Source organism: Diceros bicornis, chromosome 12, assembly GCF_020826845.1.
Source record: "Diceros bicornis minor isolate mBicDic1 chromosome 12, mDicBic1.mat.cur, whole genome shotgun sequence".
Lineage (NCBI taxonomy): Eukaryota > Metazoa > Chordata > Mammalia > Perissodactyla > Rhinocerotidae > Diceros > Diceros bicornis.
In genome coordinates, this window is record NC_080751.1 from 57724019 (window position 1) to 57746654 (window position 22636).

Genomic DNA, 22636 nt, shown 5'->3' on the forward strand with positions numbered 1-22636 from the left:
TGCAATAGATCACAGACAGCAATGAAAGAAATCTTGGCAACTTCATTGGAAATGGGTCTTTGAAACACTGCCTTTCCAGGTGGCTTTGGGAAGGAACATGAGCAGGATAGGAAGTTCTTTCTTGGCTTTCCAAAGAAGGATGTTAAAGAGCATGACTGAAAACTGACAGAAGTATTATTATTATTTTTTTTGTGAGGAGATCAGCCCTGTGCTAACATCTGCCAATCCTCCTCTTTTTGCTGAGGAAGACTGGCCCTGGGCTAACATCCATGCCCATCTTCCTCCACTTTATATGGGACGCTGCCACAGCATGGCTTGCCAAGCAGTGTGTCGGTGTGCACCTGGAATCTGAACCCGCAAATCCCGGGCCGCCGCAGCAGAGCACGCGCACTTAACCACTTGCGCCACCGGGCCAACCCCTAGAAGTATTATTTTTATTTTATTTTTTAAAAAAAGAATCCTTGGGGAATTTATTAATGTTTGGCTTACTTGTAGTTAGTATTTTTTCCCCCAATGAAAGAGATAAATCTTTTGGTTTAAGGCTCTGCAATTAATATCATGAATGCTACTAAGAATCTATTTGCTATTTTGGCTAAGTTGTCATTTTGGAAGAGGAATGGGGAAACAGATAACTATCCAAGTCTTCTAACGTTGGAGGAAGTACTTCTGCAGGCTAGAATAAAGTGAAAAAGGCTTATCAAATTCTCTGCATACAGAAATCATAAGACACATGAAAGTACAACTCTTTTGAAGGTCACTTCTATTCAATCTTATAATTAAAATATGGATTTATAATCCTTTTCTTGCCCACACAGATAGTGTCAGTGATAGAAACCAGCCAAAGATGACTTCATTGTCTTGAGGACAAAGGAACTGATGTGGCATAATTTTGATTAAAATGTCTTAGAGAATTCTGGCGCTCTCTGACACAAGATACTTAATTTAATAGTCAAAGGATTTTAGCACTTGTTGCCATCAGAATGAAAAGTATAAATTGATTTAGCTGTCAAAGCTGATAAGCATACTGCCATGTCAAAAATCTCTATATAACTTCAACATTTTATTACAGTCAAACAGTAGCTTTCTCATTGAAATTCATTTTTAAGCAGCCTTAAAATTTACTTTTTCTTTCATAAAAATCAAAGGATTTATTTCAATTTTTTTTCAGGAATTTGCCATTAATTTTGCATCAACATTTAATTAAACATGGTGGATTAATCAAATGTGTTTTATTGCCACTATCTATTAGAATCTCAAAGTGATAAAAGAAAAATTTTAAAAGATATCATCACCTAGGACAAAGAGAATAGAAGAGAGACAGTGCAAATGAGAGAGTAAAAAAGAACAATCCTTTTGGAGGCCAGAAAGTGTGCTGCAGAGGAACAGCTTACAACCTAAACAGCTAAGAGCAGTGACACGAATGAGAAGCCTGAGATACTTTGGGAAGATTGATTATCCTTATGTAAACTAACAAAAACAAAATCTCCAATGTAATGAAAAAATTGTAAGCAAATTTGAGTTAATGTATTTAAATCCATTGTCTGCAGTGAACTTGCATTAGATTCTTATGGGATCCATGAGAGAAAGTAAGAAACTGTGCTTTGCACACAAAATGTTACAAATTTTAGAGTCAGACAGGTCCTTATAGATCCTCCAGTTTAATCGTCTTAGCTATCAAAGAGAGATACACCCCAAACCATCCAAAAATTTAGTGGCAAGAGCTGAGTCTGGACCCTGGATCTCCTGACTCGCACGTCAGTGTTTTTCTCCTTCAGCACACTGCCTCAATGTCAGTGACCTAAAACACATATGAAGAGAGACCTGAGCCTGTCTGTAGTACGTATAAAAGCAACATAAAGTTGTGATCCTCATACCTGATCCTGGATACTGGAAGACATTCTGCTGCATCTGAGGATTGATTCCAGTGCCAAATTGTCCTCCCATGTTTCCTGTCATGCCTCTGTTCACCATGCTGTTGCGGTTGGCCAAAGTTGCCTCAGGATTTGCTGCCAGTTGTGAAAACGGGCTGGTAGAAGTAGGTGGGGTTCCTGGATTTGTACCATAGTTTGGTGGGTAGGGGAATTGCTGTGGAGCACCCTGAGGAAGACGGGGGTTCCCCATTTGAACTGGCAGTCCAGATGAGGGAGGGAGGTTGTTCCCAAAGCTTTGTTGCCTCATGAGCATGGCTCTTTGCTGCTGTATTAGCTGCCTCTGTCGGTGCTGTTGACTGTACAACTCCCGCTGGCGCTGTGCCAACATTTGGGCATTCAGGGGTGGCTGCAAGAGAGGAAAAAATCCTCACATTAATATATTATAATCACTACTTATCTTGGAAAGCTTACAGGATAAAGCCTAGAAGTTTGTGGCAACAAAAGATGTAGCAATTATCAGTGTAAAAGGAAACTAAAACAGAAAAGGGACAAAAACCTCTTAAGTAATAATCATAGGAAAGAAAATGAATTAAGTACATTTTATAGATTAAAGGTAGTTGAGAAATGCTAAAACAATATCTGAATATTATAGCTGGTTAAATGCAAATTCTCAATTAAAAGTCACACAGAACTGAGAAAAGTCAAAGAAAGTATATATATTGATTAGTATTATAGGCCATGAAAACTGTTAAGAAAAACACAAAAAATAAAGAAGAGAAAGAACATGTGCTTGATGACTTCTATCTTATCTGACATTAGGTTGTTCTGACTTTTTTCCTTTTCATTTCCAAAAACTTTACTGTGTTTCTAGTATGGAGAAACTGTTTTTTCCTTTTCTCACTGAGATCATTTATTCTACTTTAAATGAATAAAATGTGATTATAGGCGATTTTAATTTTCTGCATTATACTTTTCTGTATTTTCCAAATTATCTATAATGAATATGCATTATCTTTACAATTAGAAAAACCTACAAACACCATTAAAAGAGGAAGAATCAGGAATCCAGGAACCAATGACAAACAAGTTATCACTTATCAATTAGAAATAAAATAATAAACAGAGATAATTGGAAACAGCTATTTTATATTATTGTTGCAGTATAAGACTACTCTAGGCATTAGAGTAAGTGTTTTAATAGCTATAATATTATGGATGAGGAAAGAAGTGGTAAAATTAGGTTGCAGTCAGTTTTTGGTCTAACTTGCAAAGCAATGTGGCATGTCATTAAAGCCTTCCTAAGAAAATGTCAATTCAGATTGAAGATCTGATTAAAGCATGCAGCTCCATTAAAATTAAACTTGCCAACTAGATATAGTCCAACCTAGAAGAAACTATGACATATGACTTTCTGATAGAAATCATCTTCATATGAATTCCAAAAGTGGGGTCTTGTTTCCTTATTATCTAATTATCCTTGCATAAGCTAACCATTGAGATTTACAAGACAGAGAAACCCAAGTCTGGATCCATGAAGATACCAGTATCTGCTGCTCACCAGCAGTTTCTGTCAACATTTATCCCTTTGGTTAGTGTTGGCTTCCTGTATTTGCCCCAAATCTACATAGGTCCATTTTACAGAGAAATGAAGAGTTTTGTTTGAATCTTCTCTTAAATCTCTCATCCTCCAAATTTTTTTGTCAACTTCGTTAAGAAAACACAAAAAAAGTGGTTGAAGCAAAAATATTAAAACATGCGTGGAAGTTAAGTAGGGAGTGAGTACTAGATAACTCTTAGAAGGCTACCCAGTTCTTTTTATGTTTAAAGTTCTAATGGCTCAGGGTTCATATACAAGGATGATTAAAATAAATAAAAAATAGAAAATGTTGACACTCAGACTGAGCAGAGAACACAAGGTAATCAAGATAACTCAGCAATGTGACTGGGATTTGCTCAGGTGTCAGGTACTATTCACACAGCTTCACATCTTAGGCTTCTTATTACTGGTACTATTCAGTACAGCAGTAACAGTGTTCTACTTAGTCATCTAGTATCTAATAGCAATGACAACAATAACAATAAAACAAAACAAAGAACTTTTGGCTTTAGATCAAATATCAGTAAGGGGTATCACAAATTGATTGTAAATTCATTCTAGAAGAAAGCTACACTACAAACGTCATTAAAAGATCAGTTCACAGACCATTTCAAAGACACTCAAGTTCAACACTTTAAGAAACAAAGCTTGGGGGGCCGGCCCGGTGGTGCAAGTGGTTAAGTGCGCGTGCTCTGCTGCGGCGGCCCGGGGTTTGCCGCTTCAGATCCCAGGCGTGCACTGACACACTGCTTGGCAAGCCATGCTGTGGCGGCGTTCCATATAAAGTGGAGGAAGATGGGCACGATGTTAGCCCAGGGCCAGTCTTCCTCAGCAAAAAAAGAGGATTGGCGGATGTTAGCACACAGCTGATCGCCTCACAACAACAACAAAAAAAACACAGCTTGGGTTAAAGATGTACTAACGATGTCTGATTTTCTCACTTTACCTGAGGTGTAATTTGCTGCTGCATGCCTGACCTCATATTGATGCCAACAGGAGTGTTTGCTGCAAACTGGTTCAAGATAGCTTGCCGATTCTGGTGTATTAACTAGAGAAAAATGGAAACAATGAGATATCATAGTCCTATATACAAACATACAGCATGGCCCTTATAGAGTAACACAAACTTTTTATTGATTACTAACAAGTTTTAATATGGCAGGTTTAGTAAGATTATTTCCCATGTTTATTTGCCAAAAGGCTGGCAATTCCTAACACTTATCAAATATTTCCTGCCTACAGAACACTAAGTATGGCAGAGCACTTAAAAGCAGAACACATACACACATACATATATGTATATATACACATGTGTAAATACCTATGTGCATAAATATACGTACGTGTGTACGTATCTACTTTTAAGTGCTCTGCCATATTTAGTGTTTTGCAGTGTGCATACATATATGCACACACACACACACAAACGTTTACCGTACTTTTTAAAACATGTTAATTCTTAGTTATTTCAGATAAGTACAATAATGGAGAGAAAAGAAGCATCAGCCCTAGGTCTTAAACTATTATGAGTAAAAAAATAAGTATACAATAGGGCATATTCTACAAAGATCTGGAAGATGAATGAAAAAGTTGAAGTACTTTTCACTTGGAGGGTGCCTGTCTGATGGGTAATTCTGGGGGAAAATCCAATGAGGTTTCATTAGCTGGAGAGAATTATGTAAGAAACAAAGGGTCTGAGAAAATGGACTATTTATTTAACTAGAAGTAATTACTTTAGACCAGCATTTCTCAAATTGGTGTTCTAAAGAACATTATTCTGCAGGATATTAATAGATGTGCCAGGAAAATAGCATGCTGTGCTGTATTAAGTATTGGAAATGATGGGTTTACACAAGGTGAAATAGATTTCTTTACTGTAATTCTATGAGGCTTTAACTGGCCAAAGCACATGGTGGTTCTCCAAGAAGAGGATATACTATGCAACTTATTTATCACAAACTTTTTTCTCTGACATATAGCCACTAACATTTACCTCCTAGAACAATATTCTATGGAATACTAGTTTGGAAGATGCTGTCTATATAAGGCTTAGGGTTCCAGGTGATAGGCATGCCTTAATTTTATCAGGTAACAAAACAAGCATTCTTGGAAGTGCTACCTCCTTACAAACAATCTATAGCTTAAAGAATTTCTTGTTCAATAATTTGATATGAATACATTGTTTAGAGAAATAACAGTAACAATAATATCAATACTATTTTGTGTTTGTCTGGTACTTTATAACTTAATTATAAAATATACTGATATAAGATATTGCTATATAAATATATTTGAATACATTTAATATATTTTAATATACATATGCAAACTAGAAAGCCTGTTGAAGTTTTATAAGAGAATCCAAAAAGCTGTAAACAGTGATTAAATACCTCATCTCCAAATAACTCAATTCTTAATTCTGGTTTCATTCATTTTCTAACTCCCATTAGATCAGAAAACAAACTGATTTGGGGGGAAAGGCTCAATATAATGTAAATGCTAAAATTAAAACTTTCAGGCATGGTGGAATAGGACAAAACATTCAGAATCACTTCAAAAATAAAGATACCAACATCATGGCTTTAAAAAGTCAAAGGGACTCAAGTACAAAAACCTACATACTTCGTAAACTCAATAGACAATGAACATGAGTTTAAATAAAGCATTAATTTTACAAAGATTTATCAAAAAACTCAGTATATGCAAGATACTACATAAAGTTTGAAGGCTACTAAGGTGAGCAAATTTGTATCCTCTGGGAATTCTCTGTTGAGTGGCAGAGGCCAAAACAGAACAGTGCAATGCACAAGTGCTATATTTGCATATATAGAGGCCTCTACAGCAGCACAGAAGGAGCAACTAACTTAGCCTAGGACATGAAGGCAGGGACCAAAAGCATGAGTGAGCTCAATGGGACCCTGAAAATAGAGTTAACTAGAGGCAGAGAGAACAGCAAGTATAAAAACATAAGAGAAGGCAATGAGGAAAAGTGAAAATACGTCAATACTTAGCAATAAAGAGAAGTAAAATTGCCAGGGGAGTGGCAGTTGGGATTCCAAAACTTACATATTCTTTAAATTGTGAGATAATGTGAGAATGAAATGGGTGGAGATGGAGGAAAGATGCTTGAGAAGTAGTAAAAATGAGAAAATAACCTTAGAAAAGAAATGAAAACTTCAGAAAATAGGCTATTTTTAGAAGTAGAAGGCATTATTCTAAATAGCAGCAATCTGCAAGCACTTTCTGTTGCAGAATAATTGCTCTATTTCTGTCCTTGAAATAACTCATTTCATTTTTCCCTCCCTTTGACTATCTGTGTGTACCACCTGACTAATGCTATGTACAACTGTCTCACTCTGACCTGCCTCCTTCCCTCTGCTTACTAAAATGGTACCCATTTTCCAGGAAACAGGTCAAGTTCTACTTCTTCCAAGGAAGTCTTTCCAAAAGGATCACCACATCCTTTATCTCCTCAGAAATCTTAACTTTTGTGGGGTTAGGGAGTGGGAGGAGAAAGGTTGGTAGTCCTCAGAGCTGCAGACACAAATTTAAAAGCATATAAAGGCCAGGTCAAAAGGCTTGTACTACAAAAGGAAATGCGGGGTTTGTGGCCACTGGAAGAGTACAAACCCAGCCAACATGTATAAAACACACATGCACACACACACATGCACAGTCCAGGCTGGCTATCATTGTGTCTGTCTGAATGGATTTTTTTTTTTTAATGCCTTAGCAAGAAGTTTCTTTATAATAAACCTAAAAGATGATTATCTAGACCACAGGTTCACAACCAGGGGTGAATCTGCCCCACAAGGGACATTTGGAAATGTCCAAAGACATTTTTGGTTATCACAACTTGGGGAGGGGTTGCTACTAGCATCTGGGTGTAGAGGCCAGGGATGCTGATAAACATCCTTCAATGCACAGAAAGAACCCCACTAACAAGAATTATCCAGCCCTAAAATGTTAACAGTGCCGAGGTTGAGAACCCTGATTCAGCCACCACATAAATTCTTGCCAAATCAAGGAGTTCTTTAAAGAAGCTTATGCTTTTATCAGGCAGTTTGCATTGCCAGAAATCTGGAGGTGAAATCTGCTTCCCTGTATTTTCTGCCCTTTGATCTTAGTTCTATTTTTTGGTCACTTCTATTCTCTATAATATATAAAACAGTGGTTCTTACACCAGATCCATATCTTTCTTTAGTACCCTAACACATAACATATCTGGACTTGACTCGTTTCAAGATGGCTAAGTATACCATATTTCTTTATCTGTCTCGACTGTTACTCCCTCTTCATATTATTCTTTTCTTGATAGTGCGAAGACCATGGCCCTTGCTGGAGAAGAAGAAAACAAAACTGGAATAGAATAATTGTACCTTTTGTCAGCCAATGTTATACCATTTTCTACAAGCAGTAGGTCTACCTATTTTTGATGTTGTCCTTTTCCCAAAATAGAACTTTAGAAGTTCTTTATTGGTATTACAGATATATTTTTTGAGTCTTTGCTTATTTAAGATGTAAGCAACACTACATCTAAAGGCTTATATTATAACTTTGTGTTTCTTCTTAATCACCAGCTCCTTCCTTCATTTTTGCTGGTCTTTAAAAGTCTCAACCAATGCACCTATACTAGTTTTCCAGGGTGTTTTTCCTCCCCCTGTCCCCTAACTGGGGATTATTTATAACTGTATAATCAAATTTAGAATCTTTTTATTCTTTGTGTACCATACTCCAGTCAATGCAATATACTTAAGATCAAGAAATCATATCTGTTTTTAAATTGATCTTAAAATCCATTAAAAAGAAACAAGCTATGATATAGATCTGAGTATGTCTCTTTGTCTTCTCAAATCATCAGACACTATGCTGAATTCCTGCCTATGAGATGCTTACATCTCCTATGTTAGGCAAGAGGGAAGGGGGAAGGAGAGGATATGACCAACAAGTAAACAGGTGATGTCAATCCACTGAGGTGAGTGTATTATGAACACCATGCTATGAATCTGATGTATTCTGGATACTAAACCTTTGTCAGTTATATGGGGTTGCAAATATCTTCCCCGAGTCTGTGGCTTATCTTCTAACCTTGTTTATGGTATATTTTTTGTGTGTGTGAGGAAGACCAGCCCTGAGCTAATATCCGATGCCAATCCTTCTCTCTCTCTCTCTTTTTTTTTTTTGCTGAGGAAGACTGGCCCTGGGCTAACATCCGTGCCCATCTTCCTCTACTTTATATGGGATGCCACCACAGCATGGCTTGACAAGCAGCGCGTTGGTGCGCACCTGGGATCTGAACCTGCAAACCCTGGACCGCTGAAATGGACTGCACACACTTAACCGCTGTGCCACCAGGCCGGCCCCCTTTTATGGTGTCTTTTTATCTTAGGAGTTTTAAATTTTAATGCAAACATCCACCTTTTCCTTTATGTCCCTTTGTTAAGAGGCCATAGAGATCTTCTCATATTCACATTTAGGTCATTAAAACACCTAGAATTTATTTTTCTGTATGGTATAAGGATCTAATTTAATTTTTTTCTCCTCAGGGATATTGAAATGTACCAGCCTGTATTACACAGGCCGTCCTTTCCCCACTGATTGCCACCTCTGTCACTGACTAGGTCTCTATACACGCCTGGATGTGTCTCTGGGTTCTCTATTATGTTCCAGTGGGTAGAACTCTCTATCCCTGTGCCAGTTCCACATTGCTTGGTTTTCATTTCTAAAGCTTGGCTTTAAATCTTGATATCTGGGAGGGCAAGTTCATCCTCGTTCTTCTTTAAGATTGTATTTATGCTTCTAAAATAAATTTAGCGTCTATGTGTCAGATTCCATGTTGAGATTCTGATTGGAATTCCACTGAATTTATAGATTAATTTCAGAACAATAGTCTTTCAATTCACAAATATCTTTTTTTAGATCTTCTTTTTGACTTTCAATTATGATTCATAATTTTCTAAGTTTTATAAATTGTGAACATACTTTGAAACTATATTTTCTCATTGGTTTTTGCTAGTAAAAAAGATTGCCATTAATTTTTATTTCTTGTTCTTTTATCTAGAAACGCTGCTGAACTTCTCTGTAAGTTCTAAGTTCCTTGTAGATTCTCTTGGATTTTCTATGTAAGCAGTAGTATTATTTACATATGATAATTTTGTTTCTTTCTCATGTTTGCTTTCTATATTTCAAAACTACTTAATTTTTAGTGCACTGATAGTATTCTCTTTTTTTCCTGCACTGATATGAACTTACTCACTTAAAATATACAACCATCTAATGGAATTTAAGGCAAGAAAAAGGGTAGGTGTTCCACCTCAGTTCACCAATTTGATCTCAACTGTGAATTTCCCTATATAACTTTAAATAATATATTTAAACCTCAATTTCCAAACCACAGCCATTTACTCTCTTCTTCTTTGATGACAGAAGAAGATTTTGTTCAGCTGACTATCCCAAATCACACATCTCAAGGGGTAAACTGTAAGTACTCTAAGTCAATCCTTGCCAGTAATTGGTTAGGGGTGTACATGTGGCTCAGTTCTGGCTAGCCAGACATGTGAAATCTTTTTTTTCCCCTTTTTTATTTTTTTTGGGGGGGAGGGGAGGAAGGAGGGACAAGAACCTTCTAAAAAAAGTTTCCTGACTTTTGAAAAGAGATGCATAGGAAAGATGCAGTCTCTCTTTTCCCTGCTAGATAGTTTTGTTAGTATGTGATATTTGTAACCATGGCAGCTATTTTTCTAGTTGCCAAGGATTACAGAGTAAAAAGACAGAAAGAACCTGGGTCCTTGATAATATTCTTGAGCCTCTGAAGTAACCACACCTGGACCTGTCTCTATTTTGTATCATCTCAATATTTGAGTCAAAATACATATTTTTTATTGTTTTACAACTTTGAGTTGATCTTTTTTCTTTCCTTGTTGCTGAAAGCGTTAACTGAGGCATTGACTGAGATAAGCCTTGGCCAGACCTTCTCACAGAGAGCCCTTAAGTGGACACACGTGGAATCCTCTCAGCATCTGCAGTGCAAGAGCCACTATGGACTGAGTGCCCCACTGTGGAACAGAAGAATTTATGGTCCAGGATCCAAAGAGTAGGTCTGGATGATGTGGCTCATTAGGTAGCAGAGTTACTGCCCTATATGGAAGTAAAGTTGTTTTTGTGTACTGACATGTCTGAGGGCTTAAAACATAGTGTGTCCTCAAATGGCAACTAAACTTTTGATGGTGAATACAACGCAGTCTATACAGAAGTTGAAATATAATGTACATCTGAAATTTTTATAATCTTATAAACCAATGTTAGCTCAATTAAAAAAAAGTGTGCCCTAGGTTTTGTATTTCTCCAACCTGGTGGATATTTTACTCTGTTGGGATACCAAGACCACCAAACTTTGGACATATCTCCATAATATTTAAAGGAAGAAACAAAGAGCCACGTTCACCTATTTGCATCCTTACTTCATGTATATCCTCTGCACTGCTGCTCTGCTTATCAGTTGCTTTAGGAGCAAATCAAAGTAAAATCAATCTTTTTCTGAACTATATGTGAAATATCATTTCACTCATTCACCAGTCTCACCTAGATTGTTGGTCTGGCCTCGCTCACTGGACCTTGAACTTTAGACAGTATTTACTGAACTCTATCCTGTAAAATGAGGAAATCAGCAAACCTACACTTTGCTCTACTTTTTTTGGTTTAGCACTTAATTACTTACTGCCTGTTTATTAAGTTTATTAATTAAGTTTAGCACTTAATTACTTACCGCACTGTTATTGAACTTTTCAGGTATATGTTTTGAATACCCCAAGCTGACCTTAAGTTCTGAAAGTTGCCTGTATCTTTTATTCTTTGTATTCCTCACAGTACCTACTATAGTCCCCCTAAATATGTTTTGTGAAAAACTAAATACAGGGGAACTATTAAGCATTTCTTATCCTTTTGCTATCTAATGATGAATGGCAAGTTATAACAAGAAGTAGTTTATCTTCAACTAATACTTGGAACATATTACTATTCCCTTTCTTTGTTTCTCTTTTCTTCTCTCTTGTCCCTTAATTCCTCTTTGAGTCCTTTATTCTACTCCAGCATTTTAAAAATTATTCATTTCTTTGTTATTCTACCATTAAAAAAATCTTTTTTTCCTATCTCATCTCCCCCTTTCTCTGTCTCTTTCATCATCTTCCTCTTTTTAAGTGGAATGGAAAAACATTTTATATTATTTATTTTATCTATTGAAGTTTATAATAATAGCCAGTACTTATTAAGTGCTACTAAATGCCAGGCACTGTGCTAAGAGCTTTTACATGTATTATCTCATTTAATCCACACATCACCTATGAGGTAATAGAATTATTTAGATTCTTTTTATAGATGAGGAATCACAGGCCTTAAAAGGGTAAATAATTTGATTGTCAACTTACCTAAGTTAAGGTTAGAATGAGGACTTGAAACTAGAGCTAACTCTTACAACCAGTATAACATAGTGCCTCTCCAATATAATTTAGCGCCTTCTTTCTCTTCCTTCCTGAATTAGTAAGGCTCCATGGAATTTCTTTAAATACTTTTTTTTTTAATCCAAAGCAATATACACATATGGTTAAAAAAATACAAAAAGACTAATAACAAGAAGTAACAATCTACAGCCCCAATCCCACTTCCCAGAGAGAATACTTTTAGCCATTTGCTTTTTTGGTTCTTGATGATTATCTCTATATTTGCTGTTCATACAATCTTAAATATTTATGCCCCTATAGCTACTCATTACCTGTTATGAGAGAGAAGATTTAACTCACCCACACCTCCCAGGACCCCAAACTATCCCTTCCTACATTCTCCTAATATAATAACATCACTAAGCTTCAATCACTCCGACTTCAAATAACATAAATAAATCATTTTCTAGTCCAACATTCATAAACAGTATCTCTCGATGCTCTACTTTATAAATTAAGCTATGCTCCTCTTTATTAACTTAATAATTGTATGATGTTCATCCTAAATATTTGTTATCTCAAATAACAAAACTAAATTGCTTTTAAATTTTAGGTCTCAAAGTACTTTGTTATGAGTCAGCAGTCTTTAATTGAATGAAAGTGTCCCTTATTCTTCTCCTAGCAGACCAAGGATGGTTTTCCGAGCCTTTCATAAAGGTTCTGGAAGTGGACTTGACCTTTATTGTAGCAATTGGGCTGTCTTATTATAAAGAGAGTTAGCACATACCTTTAAAAAGTATCACCTGCTAAACAAGAGTACTCACCTGCTGTTGTCCCTGTAATCGCTGTTGAAGTTGAAGTCGAAGTTGGTTGGGTGCAGCTGGAGGTCTGTTTAGAGTCTGCCTGGGCTGCATGCCCATACCAGGTGAAAAAGCACCTCGGGGAGGTGTTACTGGAACAGGCATAGTTCCCAAAGAAGGTTTTTGCCTGACTATGCCTTGGAAAGGGCTAGAGAGATTGGCAGTAGGTGAAGGAGAAGAATAAGGCTGGGAGTAAAGGTTGGGTCTTTCTTCCATCATCAAAGGTGGTGTTGCTTGTTGTGGTGGAAATCTCTCTGATAATACATCTAACCCACCTCCCTGTTGGAAAATAAGTGGAACATTTTACAAATAAATTTCTGCCAATAAATGATGTGCTTCTCTGTTTAATTTTGGATCTGAGAGCATGTTATCTCTACAAAGTTTCATCATGATATATTCATGCTCAATTCATGAAGCGCTCCAGCAGTTTGCTACCTAAAGGAATCATTTACGAAAGTTACTTTTGAAATGGAGTAATAGATTAACCGAGATGTTTAAAATCTCTCTGAAGAGATGAAAACATGGTTAAAATAAAGGCCTTAAATAAAATAAAGCCCTGAAATAAAGCTAAAAAAACTGAAAAGAATCTCATTGCAAAGCCTAAGAAAAAACAAACCGTACATTTAATAGGTTACCAAGAGAAGTCGATTCCTAAAGGAGGGATTAATTAGGATTTCTTCTATCTCAAATACAGAATTCACGCTTTTACCTTATTCAAAAAAAAAAATCCATAGCTGACCTAATAGAATGCCATAGAGTTAAGGCTTTCAAACTTTTTGACTATTACTCACTGTAAGAACTATAATTTAAATTGTGACCCCTTGTGTGCGTGAGTGTGCGTGTGTAACTGAAAGGAAAGTTTCATAAAACATAACTTTTCCTTTTTGTGGGCTATGCATTCTGATACTTTGTATTCTACACTATTCTACTCCACTAAAAAAATGCTGGTCATGATGCACTAAATTGAATTTTTAACCCCACAGTATGAAAACTACAACCTCGGAAGTTGGAATGTCATGGAATATATAGGTTGAAGTCTAGCATAGATGAATGATAAATTAAGTCCTAAAATAAAAAGTGATGATAGAAATCTGGATTCTATTCTAGAGGGAGCTTCAAAGATTCTGTTACATACTGAAAGGCTAAGACTTTCTAATTCTAATTATTTCTAATTCTAATTAATATGATTTTCTTTAAAACACCCATTATTTATCATATATTTTGATAACTTTTACAAGGGTAAATTATAAAACAGCTAAAACACAGGGAGAACAATATTGAAAAATCTTGCTTAAAAATCATTTTCTGTGCCAGCTCTGGTGGTCTAGTGGTTAAAATTTGGTGCTCTCACAGCCACGGCCCAGGTTTGTTTCCTGGTCGTAGAAACACACCACCCGTTTGTCAGTTGTCAGTTGGTGGCAGCGGCTCACATAGAGATACACAACCATACACTGAACCTTTAAAAAAAAAAAAAAACATTTTCTAGTTCCTCAGGGCTGCATCATTTATATAATGGCAACTTTAATACATACCTGAACAAGTTTGTCAATTCCCAGAGCTCTGTCTAGTTCAGCTAGCTCAGTTTCATCTTTGCCACTGAGGAAGGATACCAGCTGTTCCAGAAGAGCCTTCTCATCATTTCTTCCTTCTACTGTTGTTGGTGGACAGAGAAGCTCATCTAATTGTGAACTAATACACTGGCTGCAGAATCAAAATATAAGAAAGTTTAAGACTGATATAGCAAATAAGTATTCAATCTTAAGAACACAAATATATACACACACACACACACACACACATATGCAAATCTAGTTCTAGAAAATTCTCTGTTGGATGCTTTTTCAACCAATTCTTATGCAATGAAATGTTCTATACTTAATGTGCAGAAATTTATGAACGTTCGGTATGTAGCTTGAATATATTTCTCATTATTTTGTCAATGACTGAACTTTGTTTCCATATTCTTCATATAACTTACAGAAATAGCCTGAAAAATTAACCAAACATAGTTAATAAAGGGAAAAGAATTTTTAACAAAAGTAAAAATCAACCAAAAACTCAGAGAAAAAGTCATTTAGCCTATGTTAAGATTTATTCTACTTATTTATTCTATGAATGACGTTAATTATTGATAATTGAACCATAATCAAAATAGTACATATTATATTACATAACTTTCAAAGATGATTATATTATATCGATAACATGATATGATTACCATTTACAAAAGAAATCAAACTAGAAAAATGAAACATGCTCAGTATTAAGGAACAAAACAAATTGTTAATTACATGTAGGAAATATGTAGTCTAATCCAAACTGATATCAACTGATGAATAAAACTTAGAAATATACAGAAAATAACAGTAATACTAACAATACTGATATAATTATAAGGATTCTTCTTTTGGGAAGGGAAAGGGGAATACAGTTCATAGTTAAGGCTCTAAACCACACTCAATACTATCTAGTTATCCTTTAGTTGCTATGTATGAGATGTACTCTATGTTTTGGAATGGAGCTACCTATGTGGACAAAGAAATTAAATTCAAGATGGGACACTGAGTAGATATAGAGAGTACTTTCCCTTCTTATACCCTCTTGCTCCAAACAAAGAAAAAAGCTGGACAAAATAATTATATAACTAAAAGATGAAGAGCAACATGATTGCTGTACTGAGGCCAATTCATTCACAGGTCCCAGAAATTTTATGGTAATCAATCAAAGCAAAGTAAGAGATGAAAAATAAAACAACAGCTGCACACTATATCAATCTCTTAGTAATTATAACGTGCATTAGCCTTGTAGTCATGCAGTAAATAAATCTGTTTAACTTAGTGCGCTCCCCCATCCCTTTTTTTTTCATTAAACATTCACTTCTATTTAATATCTCACAAAATACCAAAGTAGACTAGAATCCAATTTGGGAAAAGTAGTTCTTTGTTGCAGAAGCTGGTATCTGATATTTTATAAAAAACAAAATGTATTACTCACTCTTCTGCTTTATTTTGATTTACAGCTGTCACTGTATTATTTGTCCATGGAATCTGATCACCTGTTCCTGGTTGTCCAAACTGGTTATCAATTGCTTCCAATTCCAACTCAGGTAATCCTGATTAAAGAGGAAAAGGTAAGAAATCAGTATCACAATGGAATATAAAGTGACAGTATTTTTCAGAAGTAATATATCATAAAGTAGAGTAAGATTTCCCCTATAAAATATTACCTCAATAATACAAAGGTCATTTATTCAGAAACTTAAACTATCTAGAATGTGGCCACATAATTACAAGTAAATGAGAAAGTGAGAAAAGGTCTTTGAATCAAAGAAAATCTGATGTTAAAAAGTTTGCACAGGGGCTGGCCTGGTGGTGTAGTGATTAAGTCCATGTGCTCCGCTTCAGCGGCCTGGGGTTTGTGGGTTCGGATCCTGAGTGCAGACCTCTGCACTGCTCATCAAGCCATGCTGTGGCAGGCGTTCCACATATAAAGTAGAGGAGGATGGGCACAGATGTCAGCCCAGGGCCAATCTTCCTCAGCAAAAAGAGGAGGATTGGCAACAGATGTTAGCTCAGCAGATGTTTCCTCAACAACAACAAAAAAAGTTTGCACGTAAGTTGATGTTACCATAGGAGAATCACTCAGGACTTTGTCAGAAATTATTTATTTTAAAGATAACTATAACAATTTTGGTTAACTGCTTTTTCAGTCTACGGCACTTTAGAATATGCTATAAGTAGGGACGGTGTTATTATCATGAAATGAGAGCTGCAAACAAAAGATAAAATATGTTCTATAAAAGGCAGGAACAAAAACTAAAGGGTATAGCAGTCCAGGGCCATTTGGTGAATGGACAAAGCTCTACAGCTGTTAACTGAGAATACAGCTGTATGATAACAGTAAAATAATTAATGCTTATAATAATGACAAATGGAAAAAGAGGTTGAATTATGTTTTGAAATGGAAGAAAATAACACATGCATTTTATTTATTTTTGTGTGTGTGTGTGAGGAAGACTAGCCCTGAGCTAACATCTGATGCCAATCCTCCTCTTTTTGCCGAGGAAGATCGGCCCCTGGGCTAACAACCGTGCCCATCTTCCTCTACTTTATATGGGATGCCGCCACAGCATGGCTTGATGAGCGGTGCGTTGGTGCGCGCCCGGGATCCGAACCAGCGAACCCTCGGGCCAAAGAAGCAGAGCGCGCGCACTTAACTGCTGCGCCACCGGGCCGGCCCCTAACATATGCACTTTAGAAAGTTTTTGTGTGGGAATTTTTTTTTTAAAGCTTTGATTATTTCTGTACTATTTATACTAAGAAAAAAATTGCAAATAGCCTAAATTCCAGAAATTTAGGGACTAAATGAATTAGTTATGAATGAATGAATGATGGTATAGATATTTATAAGGTGCTATTAAATGAAAAAGAAAAAAAGCATAATCTGAGACATTATGTTCAGGATGACTCTTTTTATAAACTATTTCATATATATTAATAGAAAAAAATTATGATAGGTTATACATCCTTGGTAGATTTTAGGTTTTGAGCTTAAGAATTACTTTTATTGGGCCGGCCCCACGGCTTAGTGGTTAAGTGCGCGTGCTCTGCTGCTGGCGGCCCAGGTTCGGATCCCGGGCGCGCACCGACGCACCGCTTGTCTGGCCATGCTGAGGCTGCATCCCACATACAACAACTAGAAGGATATGCAACTATGACATACAACTATCTACTGGGGCTTTGGGGGAAAAATAAATAAATAAAATTATAACAAAAAAAAACCAACAAAAAAAAGAATTACTTTTATTTTCTTTTAAGGTTGTTAATGGTTATTGGAAATTTCTAAAATGAACAGATATTAATTAATCGTTGTTATGGGCTTAACTGTATTCCCTCATATTTCATCCACCTCTCAACTCCTCCCCTCTCTGGTAACCACCAGTTTGTTTCCTGTATCTATGAATCTATTTCTGCTTTATTTACATCTGATAAGGGGTTAATATCCAAAATATATAAAGAACTTACATAATTTAATATCCAAAAAAAAAAAAAAGACCAACCTGATTAAAAAATGGGCAGAGAACTTAAATAGACATTTTTCCAAAAATAACATATAGATGGCCAACAGGCATATGAAAAATGCTCAAAATCATTAATCATCAGAGAAGTGCAAATCAAAATCACAATGAGATATCACCTCACACCTGTCAGAATGGCTGTTATCAAAAAGACAAAAAATAACAAGTGTCAGCAAGGATGTGGAGAAAGAGAACTCTCATACACCACTGATGGGAATGTACATTGGTGCAGCCAATGTACATTGGAAAAGAGTGGAAAAGAGTATGGAGGTTCCTCAAAAAAATTAAAAATTGAACTACCATATGATCCAGCAATTTCCCTCCTGGGTATTTATCCAAAGAAAACAAAAATACTAATTCGAAGAAATATATGCACCCCTACCTTCACTGCAGCATTATTTACAATAATCAAGATATGGAAGCAACCTAAGTGTTGACAGATGAATGGATAAAGAAAATGTGGTACAGTCATGCGGTGCTTAACAACAGGGATATGTTCTGAGAAATGCAGCGCTAGGTGATTTCGTCATTGTTTGAACATCATAGAGTGTACTTACACAATCCTAGATGGTATAGCCTACTACACACCATTATAATCTTATGGGGCCACCATCATATATATAGTCCATCGTTGACCAAAATATCATTATGTGGTATGTAACTGTATATATATACAATGGAATATTACTCAGCCATAAAAAGAGTGAAATCTTGTCATTTTCGACAACATGGATGGACCTAGAGGGTATTAAGCTAAGTGAAATAAGTCAAAGATAAATACCATATGATTTCACTTATATATGGAAGCTAAAAAACAAAACAAAAAAAACCAGAACAAATTTACTTCTAAATGCAAATAATTATAGCTTTCAATTAAACTTGTCATATCATGACAAATGATAGAGAAATCAAATTCTGCAGGATTCTGAAAAATGAAGCAAACAAAAACCACCAAACAACAACAATAATAAATGGTGATGGGAAAGTAATCACTTAATTCCTGTCATTATCTAAATCAGGAAGTTATTCAAAGTAGATTATCTAAAGCTGTCCCATTGCTCTGCTCCATACATTAATTCCTCAATCCTGTTCTGTTTCATAAATCTAACTGAGACAAATTGTATTTAAGAGTCAAAGAAAATTTACATGGCTGTCTACCATCAATACTGAGTATTGTAAGATAGTTTATTTGACTCAATAACAGGACATAGTATCTCATTTTACTAGTCTTGATGGGAAAAAATGTTAAGAAAATAAGTTGGATAAAATATTTTCAAAATAAAATAAGATTCATGTGCTAACTTTGGTGACTAGAAAAAACAAATAAACAAACAAATCAAACTTTGATTCAATTAAAAGTTTTGTTTGGGGGCTGGCCCGGTGGCGCAAGCGGTTAAGTGCACATGCTCCACTTCGTGGCCCAGGGTTCGCAGGTTCGGATCGCAGGCACGCACCAACACACTGCTTGTGAAGCCATGCTGTGGCGGCATCCCATATAAAGTAGAGGAAATTGGGCACAGATGTTAGCTCAGGGCCAATCTTCCTCAAGAAAAAAGGAGAGGATTGGCATCAGATGTTAGCTCAGGGCTAGTCCTCCTCACAAAAAAAAAAAAAAGTTTTGTTTGCATAGCCTGTATGCTTAAAAGAAATTGGTTTTTATTCTAAGAGTCACTTCAACCTTTTAGGACTTCCTTTAGAAACAGACTTATATAAAAAATTCGAGGAGTTGCTGGAATGTTGTAAGAAATATACAAGTTATCTCTCTTTGTTCAGGAAATAAACCTCCTATTTTTTGTCATGCTTGTGTTCCTATCACAAATGTGAGTAAGTATGCATATATGTAACACAAGACAGGCACAGTAATTTTTAAAGGGAAGCATCAATGCACCTATCAGTCCCTGTGTTGGAGAGAGGCAGCTCAAGTAGGGGGAGAAAATAAGCCCTTGGAGATCCCTGATCAAGCTATTAATGTTTTTTATCATCTTTGCAAAGGGCCCAACATCATCTTTTCTCCATTTAAAATCTGGTTAAGGGGGCCGGCCCGGTGGCGCAAGCGGTTAAGTGCGCGCGCTCCGCTGCGGCGGCCCGGGGTTCGCTGGTTCGGATCCCGGGCGCGCACCGACGCACTGCTTGGTAAGCCATGCTGTGGCGGCGTCCCATATAAAAGTGGAGGAAGATGGGCACCGATGTTAGCCCAGGGCCATCTTCCTCAGCAAAAAAAAAAAAAAGAAAAAAAAAGAGGAGGATTGGCGGATGTTAGCTCAGGGCTGATCTCCTCACAAAAAAAAAAAAAAAAAAAATCTGGTTAAAAAAATACTTTATATCCCCATTAGCCACACTGATCCCAACAAAAAATATATATATTATTAAAAATTTTAAAAATTACCGCATGCAAAGTAGAAAGCATTGCCTAACCATGAGAGTGGCTTTTGTACATTCTACTCCTCTAACAGTTGATTCAGTATCTAGCGATTCTGATGTTCACAGTTAATTTTCTTCAGCTGTTGGTAAAGAGGTTTCTGGTTCAGTTTTGTGTTACATTTGGCTGTAACTATGCACAGCAGTTTCAGTGTTTTATTTTTCTAAATATGATGTAGACAAACAACCAGTTTCTCTAATATATAAAAAAACTCCCATAAATCAATAACATAAAAACTGAATAACCCAATAGATAAATGGTCAGAGAATATCAACGGGTCACATAAAATCACTGAAAAATGATCAACCTAATTCACAATAAAAGAAATACAGATTAAACTACATCGAGATACTTGAAAAAATGAAATCATCCAAGTGGCAAAGATGAGAAGGTGCATAATTCAACGTATTGGAAATGATGTGCAGAAAGGGGAATATTATCAGTTAGTCTGTAAACTGGTATAATATCTAAGAAGGGCCATTTGGCACAATCTATCTACCTTTTGACCCAGCAATTCTATTCAGAACTTACATTTCAGATATACTCTCATATGTGGTAAATTATCTGTACATAAGATTATTCACTACAGCTTTGTAATAGCAAAAGATGCCTACCAACAGGCACAACACACTAAATGCAACCTCAAAAACAGAGAAATTAAAATGGACTTTTTTTTAAGTACTGACAATGTTTTACATGAAACTCATTACTTTTAGAATTATGCAATATTTTTAATGTACTACAAAGTAGTAAGATTTAAAAAAATAACCATCTCAGAATGTTGATGTTCACAGAACATAAAAACAACCACCTCAGGATGTCATTCACTTACTCCAATGATGTTCTCAATGTTCAGATATTTTTGGAATTCCTCTAGAACTGTCTTAACCAATATACAAGTCCTTCAAGAAAATACATCTTCTCATAGTCACATCTAATTTTGGTTTTGATTTTTAAAAAAGTATTATTCTTTTTGGATCAACAAATTTGGCTCCAAATAACTTCAGAAAATTTCAGAAGTCAAATCTACCTTCAAAGGATAAGGATTTGAAGATAGTCAAAAGGACACAGGGGGCCAACCCCGTGGCTTAGCGGTTAAGTGCGCGTGCTCTGCTACTGGCGGCCCGGGGTTTGGATCCCGGGGGCGCACCGACGCACCGCTTCTCTGGCCATGCTAAGGCCGCGTCCCACATACAGCAACTAGAAGGATGTGCAACTATGACATACAACTATCTACTGGGGCTTTGGGGGAGAAAACAAAAGGGGGAGGATTGGCAATAGATGTTAGCTCAGAGCCGGTCTTCCTCAGCAAAAAGAGGAGGATTAGCACGGATGTTAGCTCAGGGCTGATCTTCCTCACAAAAAAAATAAATAAATAAAAACAAAAGGACACAGCAGAGGTTTCCAAGGTACTGCCAAAGAGGCACACTGCACATATTTTGCTCAAAAATACCCTCCTAAATTGTCTCTTGATGTGCTCTTGTACTATATTTCTAACAAAATTATTTAAATGACTTGGTCACACTGCACGAGGGTGTGTGTGCATGTAAACAACATGTTTTGAAACCAGGCAGACTAAGATTTAAATCCTAGTTCTGCATATACTAACTGGATAACTTTGGGTAAGGTTTTGTCTGTGTGGTTTTTTTCTTTCCATTCTCTGGACCGTAGTCTTCTCATACGTAAACAGACCTAAGGAAATTTTCTGGTTCAATGTGCTAAATATAGATTTATCACCTATATTTTATTCTCCCTCCAAAGTGATCACTGAAATAACAAAAGAAATAAAAATGGAAAAATAAATCGACAGCTGAAGGAAAGGCAAAAGAAGTATCATGGCAGCTAACTAGAACATGAAGAATTTCTGAAAGATAAAACAGATGGAAACAAACTGATGGTGAAACTTCAACTAAACTAAAAAACTTACAACAGGACAAAGAAGATTTTCCAAAAATGGGAGGTTTTCCCAGAAGAACATCAGAACAACTCCAAGCTCAGTGGTCATTCAAGCAGGTAAAGGAACAGGCCACGGGCGATTGCTGGGATAGTTAAAGGACAAGTGAACAGCTGCCACCAGGCCCTGCTCTGAGTGCAGCTGACTCTGGCATCTGCCCACGGGATTAAAGTGGTGAGTACAGGACTCAACGTGGGAGTTCTGCCCAGGGAATCTCCCACAGTGGGTGCTAGGGCTGCCATGAGGGATTTCCCCATCACCAACTCTGACTCCCTCACAACAACTGAGAAACACAGCTTCTATAATCAGAACCTACATTCACTGCCAGAGCAAAAGGGCTTCTCACCTTAGCTAAAGAAACATTCTAGCTACCAAGGTTTTTCACTCTAGGTCTTTTTCACTATATATGGACAGACAGACCAA

At 36.4% G+C, this 22636-nt stretch overlaps 1 protein-coding gene across 10 annotated transcripts in view; it reads right to left on the reverse strand.

Annotated features, from left to right (window-relative positions):
- The window catches only part of NCOA1 (nuclear receptor coactivator 1), a 234621-nt gene that overhangs the window by 21633 nt on the left and 190352 nt on the right, over positions 1-22636 (reverse strand). For all 10 annotated transcript variants that reach the window (XM_058551676.1, XM_058551677.1, XM_058551679.1 and 7 more), the window contains 5 exons: positions 15758-15875; positions 14296-14464; positions 12728-13042; positions 4415-4516; positions 1875-2277 (listed from right to left, as the gene is read on the reverse strand). In XM_058551676.1, the coding sequence (XP_058407659.1) occupies positions 1875-2277; positions 4415-4516; positions 12728-13042; positions 14296-14464; positions 15758-15875 (1107 nt within the window). The remainder of the gene's footprint in view (positions 1-1874; positions 2278-4414; positions 4517-12727; positions 13043-14295; positions 14465-15757; positions 15876-22636) is intronic.